Genomic DNA, 27537 nt, shown 5'->3' with positions numbered 1-27537 from the left:
ATGATCATATTCGGCAAGCATGTTCAAACAAACTTTGCACTAAACAATATTACAAGGAATAAATTATGAGCTGGCAAAAGTAAAAAAATCTATGATTTTTAGGAAAATGAACCACAAGTTGTAAAGGCTTATAGAATATTTATGATTTTTATATGGATTTGACAGGGTAGTTAAGAAGATATGTGGCATTTTCTTGGGCAAAGGCATTTGTTGATATAAAATAAAATAGAATAAAATAAAATAAAATAAATTCATCCACTTACATATTATATACAAGTGCATGTGAACCCACATGGATATGAGCTAGAACAAGAGAAAAAATGCTGTGTTCATGACTAGTTGTGAAATGATTCATGCCACCTGATAAAAATAAACGACTGATCGAACATAAAATAGTTTAAAATTTTGTAAATAAAATTAAGTTTAATAAAATTATATTAGAATGTATTATACTTTATTTATAAAAATTATTTTGTTATAATACACTGATTTATATTTATATACAAATCTTTTATGTATGTTACTATTAAAAGTGTATTTTTTACACCTAGGTCTATTGTATGTTACAAATCTATTATTTATCACCACCTAAAAAATGTCTATATGAACAAATTAAGTCAACTATTATATGTCTCTTTACTTTCACTTTTGCATAGTTTCTTTAATCACTAAAATTGTTGGCTCAAAAACCATTTTGAATAAAAAAATAAATTACATCACAATAGTGTATGACTAACCATAGAGAACCTCAGTTCTGCTCTCCTCCATTATAGAGAGAACCTTGCGTCCAACCTCCTCCACCATGGAGAGAACCTTCGCTCCACATTCCTTCCTTGGGGAAATAACCTTGCGTCCAACCTCCCCCACCTGCCTCCCTTAGAGAGATAACCTTGCGTCCAACCTCCTCCATCATAGAGAGAACCTCGGCTCTGCCCTCCTCCTGTGTGGAGAGAACATGTTCACGTCTTTTAGTTATCTCAAATTGGCTTGCTCCAGCGACCAATGAAACTAAAGATCCTTTTCCAACGTCATAGTTTCTTTTGATAGTAACTAATGTTAAATTTTCCAATGTATTCATGAAAGTTTCTTTGAGACACCATGATGTAGCCTCTGTCTTCAAGCTCCTATGGATCTATCAACAATGATTTATGTTTTTCCAATCTATCTATGTTTGTTGTAGGTTTGTGTTTGATTAGCCTATTTTATCTAACCATTAGGTTGATGACCTTCTCCTCTTTGTCTCCGTTTGAGATTGAACGAATGGTAACAGTTATGTTTGCACACAAAAAACGGTCTGTGACCAACCAATCAAGGTTGAGAAATTAGAAGAAAATTAATTTGACATAATTAATAAAATAATATAAAATTATAAGCACGGTAATATATGAATCTCAAATAATTCAAAGATGAAAATACAAATTAAATAAAACAATCTAAAACTACTACAATTAATTTTAAAATACAATATTAGAAAAAGAAGATGCATATATTAAACTTCCATTTTTTTTTGGGTCAACATATTAATCTTACCTATTTCAAACTGAAAAAAATAGAAAGTAGGAGTATATTTTGGTTTTAAAAAATAAAGAAAATTTGTCTTCCCATTGAAATTTTTTGACAAATAGAACAAAGTTGAAAGCAATATTTTTGAATAAATTATTTTATTAGATGAATAATATGAGACGATCTAAGTTTATATAGAAGTGAATATTTACATTTTTTAGAATTAATAATTTTCCGTATGTTTTCCTTAATCCCTATATAATGAGAAAAATTATTCCAATGAGCTCATTGTTTATTTTAAAAAAATTTTGCTTTCCACTTTCTTGTAAGACGTACTATCGTTCGATGATAAAAACGCTTTCTGTTTAGTTGATCTAGTGTTTTATAATATTTGTTGTTATCTTGAATTTGTGTGTTCATCTTTCTTTTTTGTGCTACCTGTCCTGCAAATTGATAGAAATAATAATAATACCATGAGAAATTTGTTAAGCCCAAAAACCTTAGTTATTATGTATAAGAAACTTTGTTAACACTTCAAAGTCAAAGATTGCGTAGTATGCATTATGAAATTGAGAAACGAAACAAAATTCAAAGAAACAACGACGAAAACACGTCGTAATGTCTAGGAATATTTTTATATAGTTGCTTTGATTAGACAACAAACAAATTGTCTTCGAGACTTGTTCAAAAAAAATGATGTGTCAAACAAAAGGTTAATAAAAAACAAAAAAGGAAAATTTACCAAGAAAAACAAAGCTAGTCAAAATTATTTTGTTCGGTGAAAAATATCGCCCTGGGCGTTCGGCAAAAGCCGATCAAACCGAACCGATCAAACCGAAACATTAGGTTTTCGGCAAAGAGTGAGAGAGGAGATAGAAACCGATCGGTCAAATTGTTTAAGGATTTCGAATTTCGGTTTTTTCGGTTCATTAACCGGATATCGATTGGTTTATACGGTTTAAGGGGAACATGATATAAATACTTAAAACCCTAGATATTATTCATTAAATCGATCCTTGAAGTAAAAAGAAATCGCCTCCTCTCTTTCAGAATCCTCTTGTACGACCTTTCTTCTTCTTCTTCTGCCTTCTTTTCTAGACACATCTCGTTTCGTTCTCATCTTTCTCCTCATACTTTCTTCGGTTTTTTTTGCTTCTTCTAAATCTGCCTTTGATGAATCTCCCTCAACTCAATTCGCCTTCGATGAATTTGCTGACATGAGGTTTATGTTAAGATTTGGTTACTGGTGTTTAGATTCATTTATATTGCATTTTAGATCTTAGACTTCGTAACTATTTTGACTGAGTAGTTGGTTTATTTCTTTTTTTAGTGAGAATACAAGAAACATACTCATGATCATACATCTTGTAAAGCTGGGTCGGAGATCACCGTCGCTGGAGCCGCAGCCCCTCATGCGGCAGCTGTCAAAACCCTAACAATTTATTGGGTTGTTGGGCTAAAAAATGTATGATGGGTATTATTTTTGGGGTTTTTATTGTTTTTGTAATGGGTTTTTATTGGATATGGACTTGTAAGAGTGTAAATTTCTATTTCTTAATATGTAAACCGAGATGTAAACCGAATAAACCAAAAAAGAAAAATTACAGTTCAATTTTGGAACATAAATTTTGTCCAATAACCGACCCGAACAAACCGACTACCGAACCGACCCAAACCGAATTTTAATTCGGGTCTATTCGGTGAGATTTAAAAAAAACACAATTTCTAAAAAACCGAATAACCCGGTTTAGCCGAACGCCCAGGGCGAGAAAAATATGTCATCTTCTATTTGTTTATATAGAGGGGTGTATTTACAATCATTTTCCTTTTAGGATTAACAAAGATTTTTTAATATAAGATTACAATTATCTTATGTATCGTTTTACCAAGCTTGAAAACTGTGATTTTTGATCTTTAAAATTAACACGTGTCACGATCTGATGAGTCAATAACTTTGATGTGTGATTTCTGATTGTTAAAATCGACATATGTCATGATCTGATGAGTTGGATATCTAATCGTTAAAACTGACACATGTCACGATCTGGTGAGTTACTAACTTCTAAAACCAAGCTTTATATAATAAGATGATAATGTACATGTACGTTTTGTTGTTAAATATTATGATTTCTAAAACATAGTAATCTAAATATCGAAATTTCTATAGAAATAATATATATTTTTTACATAAAAAAAAAATTATATATATATGCTTATATGATATGAAGAGGAGTTTTTTTCTTTTTTTTTTTTAAGTGGCAACTGTAATCTTTAATAGCTAGTATGATTTCTTATTTCTTACTGACAAAATACTACTCCTTCCGTTTCAAAATATAGAATGTTTTAAGCAAAGTACGCAGATTAAGAAGTTTTTACTTTTAACAAGTTCAATCAATCAGAAACAATATTGCATAATATAAAATATTAAACTAATCTAAAAGTTGCATTGAAATTTGAAAACATCTTATATTATGAAACAACAAACTTCTCCAAAACATCTTATATTTTGAAACGGAAGAAGTATCTCAATACTAAATACTACGATTCTAAAATCTACTACTACATAATTAAATTCCAAAAGAAATGCTACAACAAAGAGACACGTAAACGTAGTTATGGGAAGCCTCGAGTTATATAATTTTGGATGTTAATTAATTCAATTTGAAAATATATAATGCTTTGACTGATTTTGTCTGTTATCTCTCTTGGTCTATGATAAGCCTATGAATCTCATTCTCGTACAAGGGTCGTCACTTTGCTACTCTACAAAGTTTCAGAAGACGTGTCAACTAGATACCTTGACTTAATTTAACATGATTTATTGATAGCAAAGTTCATTAATCGACGGATTACTCACACCATCATTATTAAGCTTTACTAGTTTTAATATAAGTATTACTCATAACGAAATAATTTTCAAAATACCAAAAATCAATTATAACCGAAAAAACATTGATTCGAAGCAGTAAATAATTTTGTTACTGTTTGTACGATCAGAATGTGTGATATTCCATTGTAATTTCGAATGACATATATCTAAATCATTTTGTATGACTTAAAACAAAATTCTTATATTGTATTCAGTTATACACTTATAAGTTATACTGTCGATCGATCTCTTGTATATCAGCATATGAGTCATATAACTTGTTCCGTCGTAGAAGTGGCGGCAACACATAATTGTAGCTAACAACAACTAACAAACCCAACTGTAAGAGTAATCATTTCCTCATTTAACAAATGTGGTTACGTTAGCTGATTATTAAAAAATATGTTAAAAGTGTTTAACTTTATCTAATGATTACAAATTTACCAAGACACACCAAACATGTTAAGGGTAGATGTGGGCACCATTACAATTCCCATCGATCTCGCTTAAACTTCCAAACTAAACCAAAATCATCAACTTATTCTTAACTAACATTTTTTTAATTACATCTCAACCAAACCAAACTAGATATAGTTTAAGTTATAAATAAATGATGCACTCAACTAATCCTTGCACACATTAAGAGAAGTCCTTATATGTCTTCTGAAACCCTGTATGTGTCTTGAGTCTTGAGTCTTGACCAATCCAATTTATAGGTAGATTTATCTTCTGTTTTTATTCTTAATTAAAGAGGGTCGCTTGAAAATTACTTTAATTTAAAGATAATAGAATGAAGAAACTTTTGTTTTTATGGATTCACCAAATTATCTGAATTTGAATATGAAAGGTGGGGACTAACTTGGCAGATTCAACTAAGAAACTTGAATAGACCCGTTACCTAAAATTTTATCTATTCCACGGAGATTGTAATAAGTATATTTAGCTACTTAGTCTTAGTCACCACTAATAAAAATAAAACTTAAAATTGAGGAAAGTGTTTGAAAAAAAAAAAAAAAAAAATTGAGGAAAGACAGAATATATTTGTCGTTGACCTTTTATGATTTGTCGGACTTGGAGACAATTTATCAAAAATCTTATATTTTATGCATATTTAAAAATTCAGCAATTTAATAAATACTGTAGGTTCCTCTTTTCGTTTCTGCCGTTTTATTGTATAGTTTTGGTTAGACAGAAAGAGTTCAATTAGTGGATAGGTTTTGCTTTATGAAATAAAGTAAAAATTACTAAATTCTAGTTAAATGGGGTGGCCAATTGAAAAGGAGAGATGTACCTTTTGTTCCACACTCAAACAATTTATATATTTAAAAAATTATAAAATTCTTCAACACTAAAAATAAAATAAAAGTAATACAAAAAAAAAAATTGACGTATCTTTCAACGGACTTCAAGAAAAAAAAACCCAAGAAACTATATAAAGAAATTCAAATTTAAGCCAAACAACTTTGTAAACGATCAATTTAGACCCAATATGAAAGAAAAAAAAAATACAAATCAATCAATCAGACAAAGGACCTGGTGAACCAGATGAACGAGTAACCTCCTCGATGAGCCTCGTGACTTCAGTCATTGTAGGACGACTATCTGGATACTGAGCCGTACAGCTTATACCAATCTTTAAAAGCCTGACCATGTTCTCATTCCCTTCTGCTTGATACCTTGTGAGCTCTGGATCAAACACATCCAACGGTGATTGTTGTTCAGTGATCGATGAAACCCATCTCGGTAAATCTACTCCTTCTTCATGTAACTGCTGATGCGTTGGAGATTTCCCTGCAAAAAAAAATCAAACACAAAAAAAGAATCACATTTTTGACCTAAGATGCGGATGTCAAGATCTCTCTTTTTGTATTGTGTGTGTTGTTTGTACGTACCTGTGAGTAATTCAAGAATGAGAACACCGAAGCTGTAAACATCAGCCTTTTGAGAGATTCTACGAGCGTCGGTTACTTCAGGAGCCCTGTAACCATCAATGCGGTTTGGTGTAGAAGTAGGACTGATCATAGGAGCAAGACAGTAATCAGAGACCTTAGCCTCAAAAGATTCAGACAATAGAATGTTAGAAGATTTAATGTTTCCATGAGATGTTGTCGCGTCACGCGAATGGAGATAGCTTATAGCTCTTGCAGCTCCTAACGCTATACCGGCTCTTGTTTCCCAGTTCAATGGACTCCTACCACTTCCTTTGTTACCTGTGAATTCCCAAACAATTGATTTTTTAACAATCTATATGATAACTAATGAAACTGAAAAAATCGAAAGGAGTCTATTTCTTACCGTGTAAAAGTGCGGATAAGCTTCCTCTCGACATGTATTCGAAAACAACGAGCTTCTCGTCGCGGCTGAAGTAATAAGCGATCAACGTCACAAGGTTGGCATGACTTATTGATCCAAGAACCTGCAACTTCTCTCTAAACTCTTTCTCAGGCACCACCACATCTCTCAAACGTTTCACCGCCACCACTAAACCGTGATCGAAACTAGCCTTGTACGATGATCCGAACGTTCCTTTACCAAGTACTTCAGCAGAAGCTTTTAGCAACCCATCGAGATCAAACTCGCCGAACGATTTCACGAAAAACGTCAGATCTTTACTCACTGGAAGGTTCTTAGATGAACCATTCTCAGATGAATGTGGTGCACCATTACCATTAGCCACAGGAGGAGGGACATCCGCCGATTCTTTAGCTACGGCGGCTGTTGAAGTCGGAACAGGAGCTGCTTCGATGTTTCTCGACTGCACATTATTTTCCTCTTTCTTCCTCTTTCTGCATAGACAGAACAGGATCAAGAAAAGCAAGATAAGCCCGAAGACACAAGCGATCACTATCCCGATAATAGCTCCGGTGGATAACTTGTCCTTTTTGCCTTTTCCAGTACCGGTTTCAGTGGCGGTGCCATTGACGGAGCAAGCATCCAACGGCTTCCCACAGAGCAGCAAGTTGCCTAAAAAAGCAGTTTTGGGCATACCCGACAGCGGATCCGGAATCGACCCGTTTAACTGATTCGAAGAGACGTTAAACTGCTGAAGCGGAATCTTAATCTCCGGGATCGGACCGGTAAGTTGGTTATCCTCCAAGTAAAGAGTAGCTAAACGGGTCGCGGAGTTAACATTATCCGGGATCCGACCCGAGAAGTTGTTCTGGGCGAGATTGATCCGGATAATGTTTGGTAAAGTGAAGAGAAACGAAGGAATCTCGCCGGAGAATGCGTTTCCTTGAAGATACAAGTAACGTAGCAGAGTAAGGTTGGCGAAATCAGGAGGCAGAGGACCGTTCAGAGCATTGAATCTGAAAGATAAAGTCTCGAGCTTTGTTAAGTTTCCGATAGCGATCGGTAACGGACCGGATAAACCAACACCGGGTAATCGGAGTGCTGTGACACGACCCGACTCGCATTGTACTCCTCCCCAAGTACAAGGCGGTGCGGTTAGATTCCAGAGCAATGGACGACCATGGACGCCGTCACGGAGAGCGATTAATGCTCGTCGGTCAGCTTCTAGATCTGATGAGACGGAGACGAGACAGAAGAGGAAGAAGAAGAAGAAGAAGACGGTGAGACCTGAATTGGTCTTCTTGTTCTTCATCTTCTTCGTACCAAAGTTTATTCCTTTTTTTGAGGAGTGAATGCTTCTCTGTTTCTCTGTTTCTGAGATCGATTCGGAGATGGTGTTTTTTTGTTTTTTTATCAGATGTTTTGTCGGGAAAACAATCTTTTTGTGTTTCCGACTAGGTTGAGAACAGTGTTTTGGAAAGAGAAAAAATGTCGGAAGAAGATCTTCTCACAATAAAAATTTCAGCTCTCTCTCTATGTGTATCTCTCTGTTTCGCCGCCTATGAGAAGAAGATGATGGTCTTAAGAGAGAGAGAGAGACTATAATTGCAGAGTGCAGTGAATAGAAAGAAAAAGTTAAATCGTTGAATATTACCTTTTTACAGAAACCTAGAGAATCTTTTGTAATTAATTAGTATTCTTTATTTTATTAAAGCAATATTTGGGATTACCTTTTTGTGTGTTTTAACAGCCTGGGTAATATAAGCATTTTAGGTAACAAATTTAAATCGTTTGATTTCTAATATTTTAACTTATAGTATATGTTTCATTTAATGTAAGATCTAGAGAGATTTAAAATAAATACTGTAGTTAATGAGAGTATATTAATTTAATGCGAAATAAAACTAGGGCTAGCTTAGTTGATTTTTCTTTCAATACATAGTTTTATTAACCGTTTAGTAATGTTATTGTTTTAGTATGTTTCGTCCTGCTTTTGGTCTAGTGGGAAAACAAGCAACGTTTCGAGTAATATAAATGTCTAACTCCGACTGAACCACGATTTAAATTATATTCTTTTTTTAGGATATGTAAAATACATACATTTAGTACTGCCTCCGTAGGCATCAATTACATGATGTTTATGTACGAAGTTCCTACTTAATGGAAAATTGAAATTAGCTAATTGAAAAATATATTGTCAACCGTAGAAAAATGATGGTAAACCTGAAACTCACTTGCACATTTATAGGTTTTCATAATTTACATTAAACTCTATGTAATTGTTGGTAAATAATTTATATCATATGTACACGAATAAATGTATAAACTAACAAAATTATTGAAAACAAATTTGATATAACCAAATTTAGAAAATGCTTTCGATAAAATTAATAGGGTGACATGATAATTGTACGTGTATAAAAGGTTTTGTTAGTTTCATATTGTACTTCTTCTACAAGTAAAAGATTTACTCTCTCTATAAATCAAAAATTTAGGGAAAAATGTACAAATGTGAGAATATATCATTAAGGTAATTTTCTATATAAAAGATATTCTTAATAGTTCGGTTCGACCAAAACATTTGGGTGGGGCGTTTTATTTTGCCTTAAATATTTAAATAAAGTTTGTTATACAAAGTAAGCTCATTACATTATTTTTGAATTACGGCCCATAAAAATTTCTTAGATAAACTCAGGAGAGTGGGTTAGTTTTAGTTATGTTATTATTAATCATAAGAATGGAATTCTTAACAGCATTACTAGTTTGAAGCCCATTTGATGGAATGAGACAATACTACTCAACTAGCATAAATGGTGTTGCTTATGTCATGGAAGACTATGTGATATATTCCAAATATCTGTTTAAATAATCAGAACATTTTAATGATTCATTTTTCTCCTTTTTTTTTTTGACAAACAAGAAACTTCATTAGAATTAATTAGGTTTCAATACAAATGGAAGCTAGAGCATTTTTTGCGAGAGCATCAGCATGACGATTAAGATTTCTAAGGACATATGAGAACCTACAGAAATCGAATTGAGGTAGCAGAGATTGGGTATCATATAGAATTCCATGAAGTTCCTTTAGGAAGGTCTTCCGATTGAGGGCTTGGACAAGCATCTGCGAGTCTAAAGCGAAAAAAACTTTTTTGAAACCCGATTCAATAGCAACTCCCATTGCTGTAAGAGTTGCTATTGCTTGGGCCATCAGGGGGATCGGGTGCTTGTTGTAGTCGAGGCTCCCTGGAGCAGGGTGTTCTCAGTTTGGTATTTGAAGATCCATTCGCAACATGTATGACCATTCTCTCTCCAGGCTGCATCCATGGAGCAGATGATTTGGTCAGGTGGTAGCAGGATTGGTCGCGATCCAGGTACCGTAGATCTATTAGGTTTGTTAGTCTACTGTACTTGGGTCTATTGGGCTTCCTGCCATTCTTTTGCTCGGGAAATGGCTAGGGATAGAGAATCTTTAGTCTGGGGAATGGTCTTGTTGAAGATTAGACGATTACGGTTTGTCCAGATAGTTCATATAATCCAAGGTGAAAGTGGACCTAATGCAATTCCAGTGGGAGGAAGACAAAGAAATTTTGTGGTTTTGGCTAAGTCTAATTTGAAACTGGCCACTTCTTCCGGTTTGAATTCTTCTTTGAAGGGTGCCAACTTCCAGACAGTTACAGCAAAAGGACAGTGGAAGAAAAGATGGACCACAGTTTCTGGTTGACCACAATGTGGACAAGCCACAGTCGTGTTGAGGCCTCTAGTTTGAAGGTTAGTATCCAAAGGGAGAGCATTTTGGGAAGCTTTCCAGAGCATGAGTTTGATCTTCGGTGAGATCTTAAGGTTCCAAATTTCTATTTTCCAAGGAAAGTGAGAGTCTGGGGTTTGATCGGTGTCTACCATATCTGGTGTTTTCTTTGCATTATTTTTCCTCAGGGCTTTGTGATATCCAGACTTTGCACTGTAATTACCATCGGGGGTTGGGAGCCAAGCCCACACATCCGAACCTCCTTTTTTGCTTGGTTTTAGCTTGAGTATGTTCTCCTCATACATTGGAAGATTTTTGCGGATCATTGGTATATTCCATTCCATGGTCTGGGGGAGTAGGAGATCTGCAACCGTCAAATGTTGGTCTGCTTCTATTGGAGGGCCAAAAGGGGCTACCGGGTGTTCTAGTGAGAGCCATGGGGTCCTCCAAACAGGTAAGGCCTCCCCTATTCCCACTAATTTCCCAATCTGTGCTTTTAAAAGATCTCTTCCTATGCAGATGCTTCTCCAGCCATGTGAAGCATTGTTTGGAATGGAAACCTCCAGGAAGGGGGAGGATTTGCAATATTTCCCTAGTAGGATCTTCGCTAGCAGACATGTTGGTTGAGTGAGGATACGCCAACTGATCTTTGCTAGGAGAGCATCGTTGAAAGTCTGTAAGTCCCGGAACCCTAAACCACCATCACTAAATCATTTAGTCATTTTATCCCAAGCAATCCAACACATCTTTTTCTTATCAGGTTTCTCATCCCACCAAAAGCGAGTTAAGGCAGATTGGATACGACTGCTGATGTGTCTATATTTTATAGGTTTTAACCATAGTTTTTAGGTTTGTTTTGAGTCTTTTATTGAGTCAATATGTGCTTTTAGAGTTTTTTTAGTCCTTTGTGAGTCTGTACAGGTTTTAGGCTACTTTGGAAGGAAACTTAGTGTTTTGGGGTTGAAAAGAAGCATCTGAAGCCAATTTGGTGAAGACTGATTTGACTAGCAAGCAGATAGAGCAAGCACAGAAAAGGATCCTGGATCGGCCGATCTAGATTTGGGATCGACCGATCCCGTACCCGAAGACACCTTTCCTTTTTTGTTTTAAACCGACTTTTAGGGTTTTATTTTACTATTTAAGCACAGGGCTCGACCTCTTAAAAAGATACCGTATTTTCTACGCAGCTTTTGAGACTTGTAAGCTTGGGCGAAAATCTCTAATCCTTTGTATCTCTTTGGAGAAGATTTCTGAACCCTTTTACTTCTCTTTGCAATTCAATTATGTTTTCTTCATCTTTGATTTGCTGTACTTTTACTTCTATGTCTGAGTAGTTTTACTATTGGGTTTCGGGTTTCAAAAAAGGGTTTACGATTTTCTAAACTTAGGTTGTTAGATTTGGGGATTGATCCTATTGTTCTTCATCTATTGTTGTTCTTATTGCTTGAACTAGACTGATCACCTAGATTAAGATCTTAGGTTCAATTCATGGAGGCACCGAAAGTGTTGTTGAATTACTTGAAAGAAACATAGGTGAGCAAGGTGGACCTTAGCCAATGGAAGTTGAAGTTGAGGCACCTTGTGAACAAATCAAACTTGAACTTTAATGCTTGCTTGTTTATCTAGATTCAAACGAAAGTTTAGGGTCTAGTTATTTCTTTGCAAAGTTAGCTAATGCTGCGGAAGTAGGTCAGCTTTATTATTGTGATTTGAGTTCAAGAACGGTTATTAATGCATTCCAATCTATAATCTAAATTTGTAATTGTAATCCCCTAACTGATTCCCTACGTCCAATATCTTTCCTTGATTTCAAAACCCTTAGTTATTTTCTGCTTTTTAATTGATTACTTGAAACACAAACTTTCTCTTGCTTTAGCTATACTCGGTCTATATAATTTCATAGTGTATCGTTTGGTCTCTGTGGATTCGACCTTGAAGTGTTACGACGACACCACTAGATCCTGGTTGAGTGCACATTAGGTTTTATTTGACACTAGATCAACTGCAAAGGGAGTTCGGGAGTTTGAAGCACGACATGGTGTAGGAAGGCATTGCACTAAGAACTGATTTCAAGAGTGTCAGTTTGCCAGCCGAGGATAAGAATCTGGTGGACCAGCTAAGAGCTCGTTGTTTAACTCTGTCCACAATCATGCTGAACAGGTCCTTCTTCTTTCTCCCAAAGAGTTCAGGTAAATCCAGATATTTCCCTTGACCCCCTATCTTGAATATGCCAAGTTCTTGTTTTACACATTCTTTGATATCATTGCTTGTTTTGTGTGAGAACGTGATAGAGGACTTTTCTTGGTTTATTTTTTGTTCGGATGCTGTCTCGTACTTTTGCAGAAGGAGTTTTAGTTGTTTAACACTATTTTTATCTGACTTGCAGAAAAACATAATGTCATCAGCAAAAAGGAGATGATTCACCCGTGGGCTACCTCTCGAAACTCATATACCAGGTAAGCTACCATGGAGTTGAGCTTTGTTGCATATGCCGGAAAGAACCTCACTACAGAGGATAAAAATATACGGTGAGAGAGGATCTCCTTGCCTGATTCCACGTGTTGGTTGTACCCTTCCTTTGGCTTGGTCGTTGATGAGATATGAATAGGATAATGATGTGATGCATTGCATGATCCATGTCATCCATTGGGCATGGAAACCCATTCTGGTAAGAACATCCTCAATAAAGTTCCATTCCAATCTATCATATGTATTGCTCATGTCTGTTTTAACAGCCATGTATACTTTCTCTTGTGCAGCAGATGATTTCAGATAGTGAAGTTTCGTGGGTAATGAGAACATTGTCTGTGATAGCTCGACCAGGTACAAATGCTGATTGGTTCTGGGAGATACAGGTTTGGAGGATTGGTTGGAGTCGTTTTGAGATGATCTTTGCAATTATCTTGTAGAAAACCGAACAGAGAGCTATGGGACGGTAATCTGCAACTCGTTTTGGACTGGTGATCTTTGGGATCAGTCTAACATGTGTGTGGTTATTTTGCAGGGGAAGGGAGCCAGATATGAAAAAACTTTGGATTTCTGCTATCACCTTGTCTTGGATTGTATCCCAGTTTGTTTGGAAGAAGCTTGCTGAAAACCCATCTGGTCCCGGTGCTTTGTCAGGGTGAATGTCAAAACAAGCATTTTTTATTTCACTTGCAGAGGGGATTTTTATTAGTTCCTTGTTGGTTTCTTCCGAAATGCAAGGTGATATTGCTTCACGAACTACATTATTTCCAGATCCTTCTACAGATGTAAAGAGTTCCTGATAGTAGGAGGTAATAGTGTCAGCAATTTCTTGATCTTCATAGACAGTATGTCCTTGTTCTGACTCGGGGACTAAAATGTTATTAATGGCTTTCCGGTTTTTTGTGGTAGCATGAAAAAATCTTGTGTTTCTATCCCCAAGAGCTAGCCAAAGCTGGCAGCTCCGTTGTTTCCAGAACTCCTCCTCTTTCCGATAAGCATCAGATAGTTTTTGGTTCAGCTCATCTAGTAAACATTGGGGGCTCGAGTCAGTAAACATGGCTTCCTCAATCTGTTCCCTGAGATCATTGATGGTTTGTTGACTATTGAGTTGTTGTTTCTTGGTCCAGGCAATGATGGCTGATCGGCAATGGTGGAGCCGTGTTTCGACATCCGCCTCAAGATAGGAATTCCACGCATCTAAGATAATCTTTTTAATCTCTAGTATATGCCTTAAGAGTCGATAATACTTAAACAAGCCTCTTCTTCTTTTCTTGGCAGGATCAAAAGATGTGACAAGCGGTCGATGGTCGGAACCTTCAAAGCGAAGGGGTTCACTCCGTCCTAATGGGTAAGCAAAGGTCCATTCATTATTGGCCTTTGCCCTATCCAGTGTTCATCTGACAAGGTGAGAATATCGTTGACCTCTCCATGATAGGAAGTAACCAGTATGCTAGAGATCAAAAAGGTCACACGTGGACATGAGGGATCTTAGATCCAAAAAGGAGCCCTCCGATCTGGGTGGACCACCTGATTTTTCACTTCCGTTTATAATGTCATTGAAATCACCAGTTAAGAACCAGGGTTCAGCTCGAGAGCTAGTTTGTTCCTTTAGTTTTTCCCAGATTTATATCCTTCTGGTTCTGTCTGGTGCTCCATAAACAAAGGTAGCATAGAAATACCTTGCTTCAGCTTTAATTCGGGTATCAATTAAGTTTTGACAAGAGAGTGAGGAGGAACCAGATGGTGTGAGGGATATTCAAGCCATTGTAGGGTCTGTAGCACCTTCTCTGAGTGTTTTTTGGTCTCCATGAGGAATATAAGGTCAGGACATACTTTTCTCTTTATGTCCTTTAGATGCTGGACTGTTATGGGATTCTCCAACCCACAACAGTTCCAGCTAACCATTCTTAAGGAAGAGGAGTCGGCGGATTCTGAAAATCCACCTTCTTCTTCCTACTTGATGGGAAAAGTCTCACTCGTGGTGATTGTGCAGGACATGGTTGGTGTGTAGCCTCGCTATCTCTGACTTAAGCTCTGCCTTGACTTGTATCAGCACTAGGTGAGTGAGCTCTAGGAACAGGTACGGTAGAGCCCGATGGATTCTTTGAAACCTTTTTTGTGATTTACTTTTGAGTTATCAGCCCTTAAGCCTCCTTTTGGTTCAATTTGTTTCCTTGGAGAACTCCTTGTGAAATTTCGCTTTTGTGTTTTTGCACCCAATAAAATTTGGTTTCCTTATGCTTTTTGTTTCTGTGAAGGTGGTCGACCCCTTCCTCTCCTGCTAGTTTCACCAAGGTCCAGATCCTGTGAGGAAGGAAATTTTCTTGAGGCATCTTGGGGGAGGTGATCAGGGATGATTTTAGTAGAGTGTGGGCTTAAAATGGATGCATTGACCAGGTTAGCAGTCATTATTGAGTTAGCAGTTTATTCCATTAAGTTCTCTGTTTCCCCTTAGAGCACTCGCATTCGTTTTACCATACTTTCTGTCGGATCAGGGCAGGCCATGTATTGGACTGTTACTTCACGCATGTCATTTTTTTCCTATGTGAGTTTTCTAATTTAAAATGCGAAATTTAATGTATAACTGTGAAATTCAAAAAAGTTTTAATATTTGGATCTACGACTAAACCAGTAGCTTAAATTTTTTAACTAAACTAGTTGTAGCATACATGAAGAAAAACACTAAAATGCAGACTGTTCGGGATTCAATTTGTAAGTTGCGTGTATATTTGGGGGAATTAATAAACGTTTATGTATTTTAAAATTAATAAATAGTTGGAAGATAGGAACAAAAGCATACATGTCATTTCGATTGATACAACAACCCATCGGTCCAACTTAGGGTCCGAATGGTGATTGCGGTTTTGGTTGTACGGAGAAAGCGGTTTTAGAGTGCGGTACGGTTCAACTGCGGTACGTGCGGTTTGCGGGACAAGTGCGATTTATACAAAATAAGCGGTACAGAATGATTTTTGATTGGTGAAAAAACTATTTGCGGTTCAGTATTAATTGTGTGAATGGTAAAAAAAAAGGAAAAGCGATGCGAATTACATATATTATAAATAAATTTATTAATAATTAGTATGTTTGTACATTATTGTATGTTATGAATTAATAATAAAAATAATTGTATTTATAAATCTTAAATACTATAGTTGATCAAAAAGTACTTTTTTTTTGTCTGACATATTGATAAAATGTTCAAGTATAAAAAGATACAATTTTTTTGAAAAAATTATCGATTATTTTGATTTTCCCATAATATATTTGCAATAGTATCTCTTATTTGCGTCATAGCTTCTCCATCTGCTATCTCTGTTGCATCCATGTCACCTATATCATGCTCAAAATTTTGGTTGTTGTTCGTCTCAGTCAGTATATCTACGAAATCTGCATCCGAGAAATTTGAAATCCTGATGAAATTATGTAGTCCCACTGTAGCTATTACCACTCTTTTCTGAATTTGAACATTATATCTTGGAAAATCAGAAAGTATCCTCTACTTCTTCTTCCAAACTCCAAACGTTCTTTCAATAACAGAACGTAAAGATGCATGACATTGGTTGAACAATTCATGTTTATTCCTTGGAGGAGGACCAGAATGAAACTGGGACATATGATATCTCACAACTCGATTTCGTGATGATCTATAAGGAGCAAGAAATCCTTGTCTGTTTGGATAACCAGAATCAACGAGATAATACCTATCTGATGGAGGCAAAGGAAACTCGGTATCACTTTGTTGTGCCATTTGCAGAACAGATGTATCGTGGCATGATCCTGGTGCTCCATTCATGATATATGTTAATAACATATTCAAATCACATATTGCCATGATGTTCAATGATGCATTATCGTGTCGATTCCAATACATTCCTTGTAACTCATGCTTTACTTTGACGCACACATGAGTCCCATCCATAGCCCCAATGAATCCACTAAAATATGGCCAATATCTTCGGTCTACTTGAAGTCTTTCAGGAATGCGATACAGCTCTTGTCTTGTTGGAGTTCTAATATAATCACATGCTAATAACTCGGTTGCCTTAAGAACTTCCCTAAATTTTCTTTGCACAGTCTCTTGATTTCGGCCAAATCTTAAACCAACATCCCTTTGAACTTCATTGTGACCACATATCCGTAGAAACATAGCCACACTCTCTTCAATCCCTACATTTAATGTTGGTTGTAGACCATAGTTTGTTTGCAACATATTACACAATGCCGTAAAACATGGAAGTGACATTCGTAATAGTTGAAGACAAGCAACATCATCTTGTTGTAGTCGACCCCAAATATTCCTCCATCCCATACCTCCATCAGTTTGTGTTGGTGCCCTTTGAAAATATCGATCATAATAAGTCAAAGCTGGTTGAATTACAAATTCTTCAAATTGTTCATTTTCCAAATTCCACAGTTCAATTCTCTCTTCATAATTGAGATTGTTGAGGCCTTGTGATCGCAGTTGACATATACGAAATGCCTGACATTCATTACAAACGACATGTCATTATACATATATTATTTTAAAAGAACAAATTACATTAAATTTAAAATAAATTTTTAACATAAATGAGCCAAAAAAAAACAAATTGATAAAACGAAATTACAACAAATTAATCTTCATCTCCGACATCGCTTTGATTATTTTCATTTGGTCCTTGAGAGGTTCCCTAAATATTGAAAAGATCTCCTGGTCTAGGTGTTTGTGGTATTTGTCCACTTTCAAAATAGTTTGTGAAACCGAGACCAGATGATGATGTTTGTTGAATGATAGGTGAAGCTTCTTGTTGAGTATTCCTCGTATTTTCAACTTGGTCACCAAGTGAAAATCCGTCCTGAACATTTACCGGAATCGTTCCTGATGATCCACCTTGTTGAACATTTTGTGTTTGTTGCCATGATTGAATGTTTGGCGGTGTTCCCCAATGTGAAGCATTTGGCGGTGTGCCCCAATTTGGAGCATTTAGCGGTGTACCCCACTGTGGAGCATTTGGCGGTGTGCCCCACTGTGGAGCATTTGGCGGTGTTCCCCATTGTTGATAACCAGGTCCCCAAAAACCAGGTGAATTTTGCGCTCCTAAATTATTACCCACAGAAGATGGACTGTTGGATGATAGACCTCCTGAATGGGGACTCCCAAATGAATGGCCTTCACCTAACTGTTTTGGCACATCTTGGTTATTCCGCGAAACACCAGTCATCGCTTCCAACAATTGTAGCTTATCCTCGTCGGTGCTTGAGGCTATGTCAATGAAATACTTACGCCAAAATACTAGCTCTTTAAGTGCATTAATGCAGGCCCAATAAAATCGAGTATGTTTGGGAAGGTCAAGATCATTAAATATCGCTTCTGCCTTTTTAAATTCATCATAATCATCTTGGTCAAAACCACCAGGGCGTAGTTGTTGAAAGCTTTGTCGTTGGAATTCTCTATAGCCAGCAATGTTGTCTTGTATTGTTGTCTTAAAAATTGTCTCCTACGAGTTCCTCGTGAACCACTGCCAGTAGAAACTCGTGAGCTTCCTCCAGGTCTTTGTGAATTACTCCCACGTCTGGCGGTTGACTGCAAATTTAGCCTCCCACGTTGTTGGCCTCTACGAGCAGAATTTTGGTTCGTGTCATCGTCATCAATGGTAACATGATACCCTTCTTCTTCTTCGTCTTGCATCACAGGAATTTGAGGTGGAACGTCACCACTATCGTTGTCTGAATCATCATGATCCTCTTCATCATTTGCATGCTCGTTCATCAACTGTTCTCTTCTTTGTCGAGCAGAGTGTTGAGATTGTGATTGAACATCATGTAATATGAAACATCGTTGCATCACATCCCAAAATTGAGGTGGCTTTCGGTTCAAGCTTTTTGTTACTTTGCATCCCTATAAATTTAAATTATTTAGATTCGTGATACCAAATTTTAAAACATATCTTGATGAATAGAATGATTATTTATACTTACAAACTCTTGATCCTTCCACCATGAGTCAGATGCATATATCATGGATGTATCATGATCAACCGTGATTCCGGTTTTATGCGTAAGAACCTTCCACCTCTTGTAATTTTTTTTGAATTCATCAAGTTTGTTTTTGAAGAATCCATAAGTTATATTCATGTTGAATGCTTGGTTAAATTTTTCTACCATATACTCTCTACCGATAGCAGTAGGATTCTTAAGAGTATAATTATTCATCGCACTTGCTTCGTCGAACAATTGATATAATGTTTTTTCCTGAATGTACGACCATTTATACTTGTCTTTGTTCTACAAATTTTGAAAATACAATGTCCTATATTATATAAAATAGAACTATTATTTTAAGTTTTTAAAGAAAAGCTAAAGAAAATTTACCCGTACTGTTGTTTCCGTAGGAGAAGTTAAATTTTCAGTTGGTTGATTTGAACTTGTTTGTCTAGAAGGATTTGTGTTTCTTCGACGATTAGAAGACATATCTACATTTAGTGAAAGTCACTGGTTATTATACATTTAATAAAGTATTAATAATTTTATTGTTAATAAGAATTCTTTTAAATATATAGTTTTACTTCCAAACTAATATATATTTTCATATATACATATATATATATTTATATATTAGTTAGGAAAAAAAATTAAAGATGATATGAAACATAATGAAAATGTTCAATTGCTATATAAATAAACTAACATGTATAATTTTTTTAAAAATAAGTAAACTGGATTACAAAATTTTTAAAAATAACACTATAATTAATACATGGGTGTTTTAATAACCACTATGATATTTAAATAGCATATACAATAATATTATTTACTGAACAATAAGATTATTATTTTTATTAATTTGCAACTTAAAACACATACTACAACTCTATTTATTGACATGGAAACTGCACTTTAAATCAGTTTTTATAAATTTAAAATTTAACAAATCATTTAAAAGTGTTTTTTCATTAATTCATTTTAAAAATATATTAAACAAAACCTATATAACATTGTTTTTATAAAAAAATGAGAATAGTTTTGTCAATAATAAAAAAAAATTATATGAGAGTGATTAAAAAAACATTTTCTTAATGGAGTAGAGTCAAATCTGAGAGAGAGGAGATTAGGTTTTGATAAAAAAATATCTAAAGAAAATAAAAAATATGAGAGTGATTAAAAAAGAAAGAATATTAGAAAAAAGAAAAGAACATTACCTAGAAGGGGAATCATGGGTTCGTGAGAGAGAGCAGTGAGAGATTATAGTTTTTAGGTTTGTAGCATAGATAGATATTTCATATATAGTACACTTTAATATTAAAAAAATGTATTAAAGGAAACATTTATTAACTGCGGTCTAGAAATCCGCTGGTTATTGCCCATTAATTTTTTGAAACGCGGTTCAAGTTATTATCTTCTCAACAATCCGCTTTTTGTTTGTTTGTTTTTTTTTTCTTTTTTTTTAAACGCACATTAATTCTTTTTCTTCTGATTCACTACACCTGTGCGGTTTTGATTAATTTTTTTTGAAAACCGCAAATTATCTGTTTCCATTCACTGGCTTAATATCACTATCGTAATATACAAGTTGGGACTGTATGGGGTTAGAGGATTAGGACTCATGCACCCACCAATGAAGAAAAATAGCTTTCGTATTTTGTTTGTATCTAAAATCTTCAGAAAGAAGAATGTTGACATATATACATATTATATAGCCCGAAGTAACGGGAACATAATGAGTACTACTGCTGACCCACCAACCAATTGCAATAACTGGGTATTATCACTAATCTAACCTAGTATTGGACTGACTGATCCCAATTCTAATTTCTAATGGCATGATGTAAAACCAATAGTTACAGACTTAAAGTTATGGTTTTTTTGATAAAGTTCCAAGATTATGGATGTTTGATAAAGTTCCAAGAAGTCTGGTAGATTAAGAAAAATTTTCAAATATCCTAATATATCTCGGTTTAATATGGGACAAAGAATCCTTAAAAACAAGAATCTTTAGAAGATAAAGTTTGGATCTCGAAACAAGTGGAAGCTTACGGTGCACCACTCAAATGTTAGAGCCCCACGACTTAAGGAAAAGATTGGTCACGCATTTTCAATGTAAACAGTAATATCATTTTTCTTTGATAATAAAATTAAACACAAGTTCTTGCTACGGTTTAATCTATAAAAAAAAAAGCAAACACACAAAAAAAAAAAAAAAAAAAAAAACAAACAAACTATAATGCACGCACTCTTCCAAACTGTTCTATATCCAAAATTCCCACTTAGAAAGTGTATGAACCTAGTTTATTTAGCCCTCTCTCTCAAAAGATTCGATTGTCTCTTATTCTCAATATCTTTTATATTTCGATGCACATGATTATTATGTTCGATCGAAATTTTATATTCTGGAGTTTGGTAAATATGTAATGTTGTTTTAATATACTGAACAAAAACTATAGGGTTAGGTGAGAAACTTTATATATGGTGTAGTATAGCACTTATTGGGATATCCAGGTCAACAGTTTTTTTTTAATTATGTTTATTTATATGGAAACTATGTAAATATGTAAAATACAGAGTTTTTTTAATTTTTTAAAAACGGCTAAAAACAAAAAGATACTGAAAAATTGAATCTTCTAAAGCCAGAATCTTTCAGAATCTCCTGATAATTCGCATTTTCCAATAATAGTCCGATATTTTCTCATATTCTCTGTTTAGTTTTGCGGAAAACAATTTCCAAAAGCATTAGCAAAGTCAAGCACACACCAAACCTACCTACCCCCTTCTCTTTCCCTATTATATAAACAGTTACCTTGTAGGAATCTCTTTAGTGTACGTAATTACAAAGAATATTTTAGAAGATTCCTCAAAAAATGTCGGCACTTGCAGATTTGATCAATCTCGATCTCTCCGATTCCACTGACCAGATCATCGCCGAGTACATATGGTTCGTGACTCTCTTCATCGATCTCTGTCAGTTTAGTCGTTTGAAGTTTCGTTAACGTCTAAAATAGCATATATCTTCTTTGTTATTGTTAATTTATAATAATGGATAAATATTTTTTTTTTTTGGTGAACCTTGCTTTTGTGTTTGAGTTTGCATATTTCTTGAGGTACATGAGTCAAAAGTTTTAAACTTTTGGTTAAAACATATATAGTACGTTAAAATATTTTGGATTCACTAAACACTTTGATCAACTTTTGGTATTTTGATGAACAGGATTGGTGGATCAGGCTTGGATATGAGAAGCAAAGCAAGGGTGATTATTAGTTATTGTGTTTTTTAGAGTATTATAAAACGGTGAGTAAATAGTACTAAGAAACTTAAAAATAAGGATTTAAACTTTTTGTTAATTGCAGACTTTGTCGGGACCAGTGAAAGATCCATCGGAGTTGCCGAAATGGAACTATGATGGTTCTAGCACCGGCCAAGCTCCTGGCGATGACAGTGAAGTCATCCTCTAGTATGTTTCAAAAATTCTAATTAATACAACTAATAAGTAAATTATGTGTTATTAATAATATTTTGATTTTTGCATGTGTTTTTTTAATTAGCCCTCAAGCTATCTTCAAAGACCCCTTCAGGAGAGGCAACAACATCCTTGTAAATCAGAAGTCCAATAAACGCTTTCTTATATGATTTGAAGAAATTCTTGAAACTGTTAATAATATATTGTTCTGGGGGTTAATGATTTGGGAATCAGGTGATGTGTGACGCGTATACACCAGCAGGTGAACCGATTCCCACAAACAAAAGGCATGCAGCAGCCAAGATCTTTAGCGATCCCAACGTTGTCGCCGAAGTAACATGGTAAATATCTTAAAACAAAATGTTCTCTAAAATATATTACAAACATAAAATGTGAAATACTGTCAACGTACACATTTGCAAATCTTAAAATTTAGGTATGGAATTGAGCAAGAGTATACTTTGCTGCAAAAGGATATTAAGTGGCCTGTAGGTTGGCCAGTCGGCGGCTTCCCAGGTCCTCAGGTAGACTCTCTTTCCGGCGATCATCCAACATCTTGATTGAGCTCATGAAAAATAAAACAAAAAATCAATAAATTAAAAACAGGGACCATACTACTGTGGAGTTGGAGCAGACAAAGCTTTTGGAAGAGACATCGTGGATTCTCATTACAAAGCTTGTCTTTACGCCGGAATCAATGTCAGTGGCACCAACGGAGAAGTCATGCCCGGTCAGGTTAAAATTTCACTCCCTTTTCTCTTTTATTTTTACGATTCAATATAGTGTTGATCGATTCCAGAACTAAAAACAAAACAAACCCGTGAAACTGATCATGTGTTTGTTGGTTTCAGTGGGAGTTCCAAGTCGGTCCTACCGTTGGAATTGCTGCCGCCGATCAGGTCTGGGTCGCTCGTTACATCCTCGAGGTATATATATCATTAAAAAATCATGGCGATTTATACACATTGTCTCTCTTTCTCTTTCTGATTTATGACTCTGTTTCTTGGGTATGTTAAAACAGAGGATCACAGAACTTGCTGGAGTTGTTCTGTCTTTAGACCCTAAACCAATTCCGGTTTGTGCTTTTCACCCTAGTGTAGTATATAAATGAGCAACCAAAATCTTTGGTTTTGTAAAATTCACTTAGTTACTCTTTTTGTGTGTTTTCTTCTTCAGGGAGACTGGAATGGTGCAGGAGCACACACAAATTACAGGTTTTTTTTTGTTGTTGTTGATAAATTTGGAGGAAACGTTAGAAGTAGAATCGTTTCTTTCATTTTATTCATTAGCCTCTAGACTTATATTTATACAAGATATATAACTTGTCTAACAAGTTCTTTACATATTCAATAATGATAAATCTACTTATTTAATAATAGGAGAATATTATACAAATATTAACTTTCCATTTAATTCGATCTCGTAATCTCCAAGATCTCCTAATACCCTCCCGCAAGCTCATACGTGGTAATACGTATGAGATTGGACAATCATCATCACATCATCTTCATACTCATTATAGAGTCATCAATGGCATTATACATCGCCATAAGGTCATGGATTCGGTGGAGAATGTGTATCTCTACTGTTTTCAAAATCACAAGTTTATATCGTTCTTGAACTTCTTGTTCATGAAAAAACTTGTGTAGTGGTCATGGTCAGATTCAGGTTTGTCATCCTCGGATCAGCATCGTATCCGTTGGATTCGTCACCTACAAGTTATCTTCGTGGACCATCTTGTTCGTAGTGAAAGATGATACCACATGAAGACTCATACGAAAAACACAATCATGTGCTATTGTGCCCATATCTCTCATGAAAGAGACGAACACATCTTCTTCTTTTTTTTTTTTTAAACAATCGAACAAAACTTTTTTTTTCTCTCTTTTTTTTAAATAAATCAAAATTCCAAATTAAATAAAACAAAACAAACGTGTATAAAAAAGAATTAAAAATTTCCAACAAAGATAGTAGGAATCGATAGAAAAACATAGGTTTTTTTTTTTTCCAGAATGCGAAAATAACACAACCATAACCCATAGGAAGTAGGATCAATGCTCTGATACCATGATAGATTTGGAGGAAACGTTAGAAGTAGAATAGTTTCTCTCATTTTATTCATTAGCCTCTAGACTTATATTTATACAAGAGATATAACTTGTCTAACAAGTTCTTTACATATTCAATAATGATAAATCTACTTATTTAATAATAGGAGTCAAGAAGCCATGGAGAGAGGTCAGGATGTGGAGAACTGGTGGTGTGATGAGCCTGAGGTTGCTGGTGCCATTGAGGCGTGGGAAGCGGTAAGTGCGGAGCAGACCAAGGGGCAGGACCACGATAGGGAGGAGGGTACTGTGGCGAGTAGGAGGGAGCTGGTGAGGGTGGTCGGAATTGCGGACAGCGGTGAGCACCATGACCCTGAACTCCACAAATTTGACACTTTCCAAGGTATGGGCGTGATGGACGAGAACTTCCACGAGAAGAGTTGTAGCCACCACGGGAAGACGGCTAAGACGGCCTGAAACCAGACTGAGTGGCGTTCGCAGTGGCTGGAACAAAAAAGTCTATTTTCCAGAGGCTTTGAGGGCATTATCGCGGTTGATCAGTTTTTCATGGAGTTCCGGGATTGAGATTGGCGTGTCACGGCCTTGAACCATCTCAATGACAGCTCGGTAGTCTTCACCAAGACCAGACGTGATATAGTCCAAAAGATCTTCATGAGGAAGAGGAGCATCAAGCAGAGCGAGTTTGTCGGACTTGTCGATGATATCACGCATGTAGTCATGAATCGACTTAGTCCCTTTGGAGATGTCTTTGAGCTGGTCCCTGATTTGACGGATGTGACCACGAGATGCGTTGCCATAGGTGCGAGAGAGAGTGAGCCAAAGATCTCTTGTTGTTGCAGTACGAGCAACAATTGGCTGAACAGAGAGAGAGAGAACCGAGGATGACACTGAAAAGGAGCTTATCTTGACGTTTCCAAGCCGCAAGGTTTGGATTTGGTTGAGATGCACCAGTAGAGGTGGTGACGTTTTCAGCAGGCGTTTTGTCTTCGTCGTCGATGAAGACATGAAGGTCATGAGCCTCAAGAAGAGATCTGATCTGTAAGCGCCAAGTAATGAAATTATTTGGCGTGAGTTTGGTGATGTTGGCCATGTTGAGGGAGATCAAGGTTTTGTGAGGCTTGGATATGTTAAAGACAGGGGAGGATTCAGCAGAGGTAGAGGAGACTTCGGATGTCATGATGAACAGAGAAATTGCAGAGAAAAACAGAGGAGAGAAAAAAAAAGATCGGTGAGAACAGAGGAGAAAAAGAGATCGGTGAGAGAGTTTTAGAGGTTTTGTAGGTTTTTGGATCAGTGCTCTGATACCATGTAGAAGTTTGTGGAAGATGATTTTATTAATCTCATGACCAACATATTTATACAAGAGTTTGTAGTTATCACAAACATAAGATAAGGTAAGATCTTTATATAATAAGTACTACATAAGATTGAACGTAATCATATCTACACTAATAAATACTATACAAATATTAACTTTTCATTTAACTCGATCTCGGAATCTCGGAGATCCCCTAATAGTTGTTGTTGTAGAAGAGTCTGCTCTGGTTCTTGGTCATATCATATGATTATTACTCTTCGTTTTTGTTTTTGGTGAATTGGGATGTTTCCTTTTGTGCAGTACGAAGTCAATGAGAGAAGATGGAGGGTACGAGGTCATAAAGAAAGCAATTGAGAAGCTTGGATTGCGTCACAAGGAACACATTGCTGCTTATGGTGAAGGCAACGAGCGTCGTCTCACAGGAAAACATGAGACCGCCGATATCAACACTTTCTTATGGGTAAGAATCTTAACTAAACTCATTATAAGCCTATTTAAAACAGTGACATGATTTGGATTTTGTTCACATGAGCCTACTACTAAACTGGTTTATTACAGGGTGTGGCAAACCGTGGGGCATCAATTAGGGTTGGCCGTGACACTGAGAAGGATGGAAAAGGATACTTTGAAGACCGTAGGCCAGCTTCGAACATGGATCCTTACACTGTGACCTCCATGATTGCTGAATCCACAATCCTTTGGAAACCATGAAAGAAGAAACCTTGAGCTTCAAGGAATCTTTAAAATCAGTTCATCATGTTCATTCTTCTATGGTCTTTTTCTCGTTATGAAACTGTTCTCATGTGTTCTTCGTTTCAAAATGTTTGATTTTCAAGTCTTAAAATTGTTTCTGAGAATAATAGTTCTCCAACTTTTACTTCATTATGTTTCTAATTAAAACCTCTACAAAATTCAGATTATAAACCGAATTGAACTTACCTGAACTATTTGTTTTTACTGAAAGTTTGAAACCATAAACAAAACCTAAACGAACCAATTACATTCGAACTGAATAAACGGAATTTAATTAACTGTATCATCCTTAACCAAAAATTTTAATTTTGTCAAGAAAAAAAAAGGAAAAACATATAAAATTCAGTGGGTCAAATTTAAAAAAATGAATAATCGTAAACACAAAAATTGCAAATATTTCAGACTTCTCCGTTACTAGTCGGCCCAAACTAGACATTACAAAAGATGGATAGAGAAAACTTATATCTAAAGGTTATAAATTGGATGATTTATGTTTAAACACATTAATTTTATTGGGCCCATTGTAATTATATGGACTCAAATATGCAATATACAAATATAGAAAGCCTTCACGATACAACAAGATAGAAGACACGAAATCAAAGTACACTAATCTTATGCTATTTTTGATACTTGGAACAAACTTCTTGAAACTCTGATATAAATTTTTTCTTATATTTGGGTTTAAACTATTATTATTAGTAGCCTAGTATCATAAAGAACCTATATAAGTTGGTTGCGGCTTGATGTTTTTGTTAATACTGTACTTCTCTTTATGGAAATATGAATAAACTTTAGTTTTGATCACCAAAATTTTGTTTTATTTACGTTATTCAAAACAAAGTAGGCTTGATTTCCATTCAATATATTGGTTTTCTCGTCCCAATTCTGTTCGGCTTTAAACCCAAAAAAAAAAAAAAAAAAAAATCCAACAAATTATCTAAACTAATCCGGGATGCATTGGTCCGAATAAAACTTTTATTTTGTAATTCAATGGTTGAAGACTCGTGTTGTTAGTCCATGTTAAGATTAGGTGTCGTTCATTATGGTTCCAAAATATCTTCTTTAAAAAAAAAATCTACATA

At 35.4% G+C, this 27537-nt stretch overlaps 2 protein-coding genes and 1 pseudogene across 3 annotated transcripts; 1 reads left to right on the top strand and 2 right to left on the bottom strand.

Moving 5' to 3' along the window:
• Positions 1-5664: 5664 nt before the first annotated feature.
• On the bottom strand, positions 5665-8334 carry LOC104705951 (putative inactive receptor kinase At5g16590). The gene is made up of 3 exons (XM_010422056.2): positions 6668-8334; positions 6265-6582; positions 5665-6163 (listed from the first exon to the last, which is right to left on the bottom strand). Exons 1-3 carry the CDS (start codon positions 7974-7976, stop codon positions 5889-5891), a joined length of 1902 nt encoding a protein of 633 aa, XP_010420358.1. The 5' UTR covers positions 7977-8334; the 3' UTR covers positions 5665-5888.
• Positions 8335-17494: 9160 nt separating this feature from the next.
• Positions 17495-19331, bottom strand: LOC104705950 (uncharacterized; annotated as a pseudogene).
• A 1626-nt stretch (positions 19332-20957) lies between these two features.
• Positions 20958-26623, top strand: LOC104705948 (glutamine synthetase cytosolic isozyme 1-4). 2 transcript variants are annotated; one of them, XR_015564493.1, is made up of 13 exons: positions 21218-21789; positions 22063-22102; positions 22203-22306; positions 22398-22446; positions 22547-22653; positions 22749-22836; positions 22919-23047; positions 23164-23238; positions 23334-23387; positions 23489-23526; positions 24528-25775; positions 26000-26159; positions 26258-26623. XR_015564493.1 is itself a non-coding variant. In XM_010422052.3 (12 exons), the coding sequence occupies exons 1-12, from the start codon at positions 21716-21718 to the stop codon at positions 26408-26410; spliced, it is 1071 nt and encodes a 356-aa protein (XP_010420354.1). In that variant the 5' UTR covers positions 20958-21715; the 3' UTR covers positions 26411-26623. The 2 variants fall into 2 exon arrangements, 1 of the variants encoding a protein (XP_010420354.1); XM_010422052.3 differs by lacking the exon at positions 24528-25775 and having other exon boundaries at positions 20958-21789.
• Positions 26624-27537: the final 914 nt, after the last annotated feature.

The sequence above is a fragment of the Camelina sativa genome, chromosome 8 (genome assembly GCF_030686135.1).
Source record: "Camelina sativa cultivar CO46 ecotype springtype chromosome 8, ASM3068613v1".
Taxonomy (NCBI): Eukaryota; Viridiplantae; Streptophyta; class Magnoliopsida; order Brassicales; family Brassicaceae; genus Camelina; species Camelina sativa.
The sequence above is the reverse complement of the archived record's forward strand: the minus strand, read 5'-3'. Positions and strand labels throughout refer to the sequence as shown.

What these genes read in the sequence shown, in the direction of transcription:
- LOC104705951 (XM_010422056.2), bottom strand. Translation starts at nt 7,976, where the DNA reads ATGAAGAACAAGAAGACCAATTCAGGTCTCACCGTCTTCTTCTTCTTC. An exon ending in CTTATCCGCACTTTTACACG is followed by an intron (nt 6,583 to 6,667) that starts GTAAGAAATAGA and finishes GGGAATTCACAG; the next exon opens with GTAACAAAGGAAGTGGTAGG. An exon ending in CATTCTTGAATTACTCACAG is followed by an intron (nt 6,164 to 6,264) that starts GTACGTACAAAC and finishes TTTTTTTTGCAG; the next exon opens with GGAAATCTCCAACGCATCAG.
- LOC104705948 (XM_010422052.3), top strand. Translation starts at nt 21,716, where the DNA reads ATGTCGGCACTTGCAGATTTGATCAATCTCGATCTCTCCGATTCCACT. An exon ending in ATATGAGAAGCAAAGCAAGG is followed by an intron (nt 22,103 to 22,202) that starts GTGATTATTAGT and finishes TGTTAATTGCAG; the next exon opens with ACTTTGTCGGGACCAGTGAA. An exon ending in GGAGCACACACAAATTACAG is followed by an intron (nt 23,527 to 25,999) that starts GTTTTTTTTTGT and finishes CCTTTTGTGCAG; the next exon opens with TACGAAGTCAATGAGAGAAG.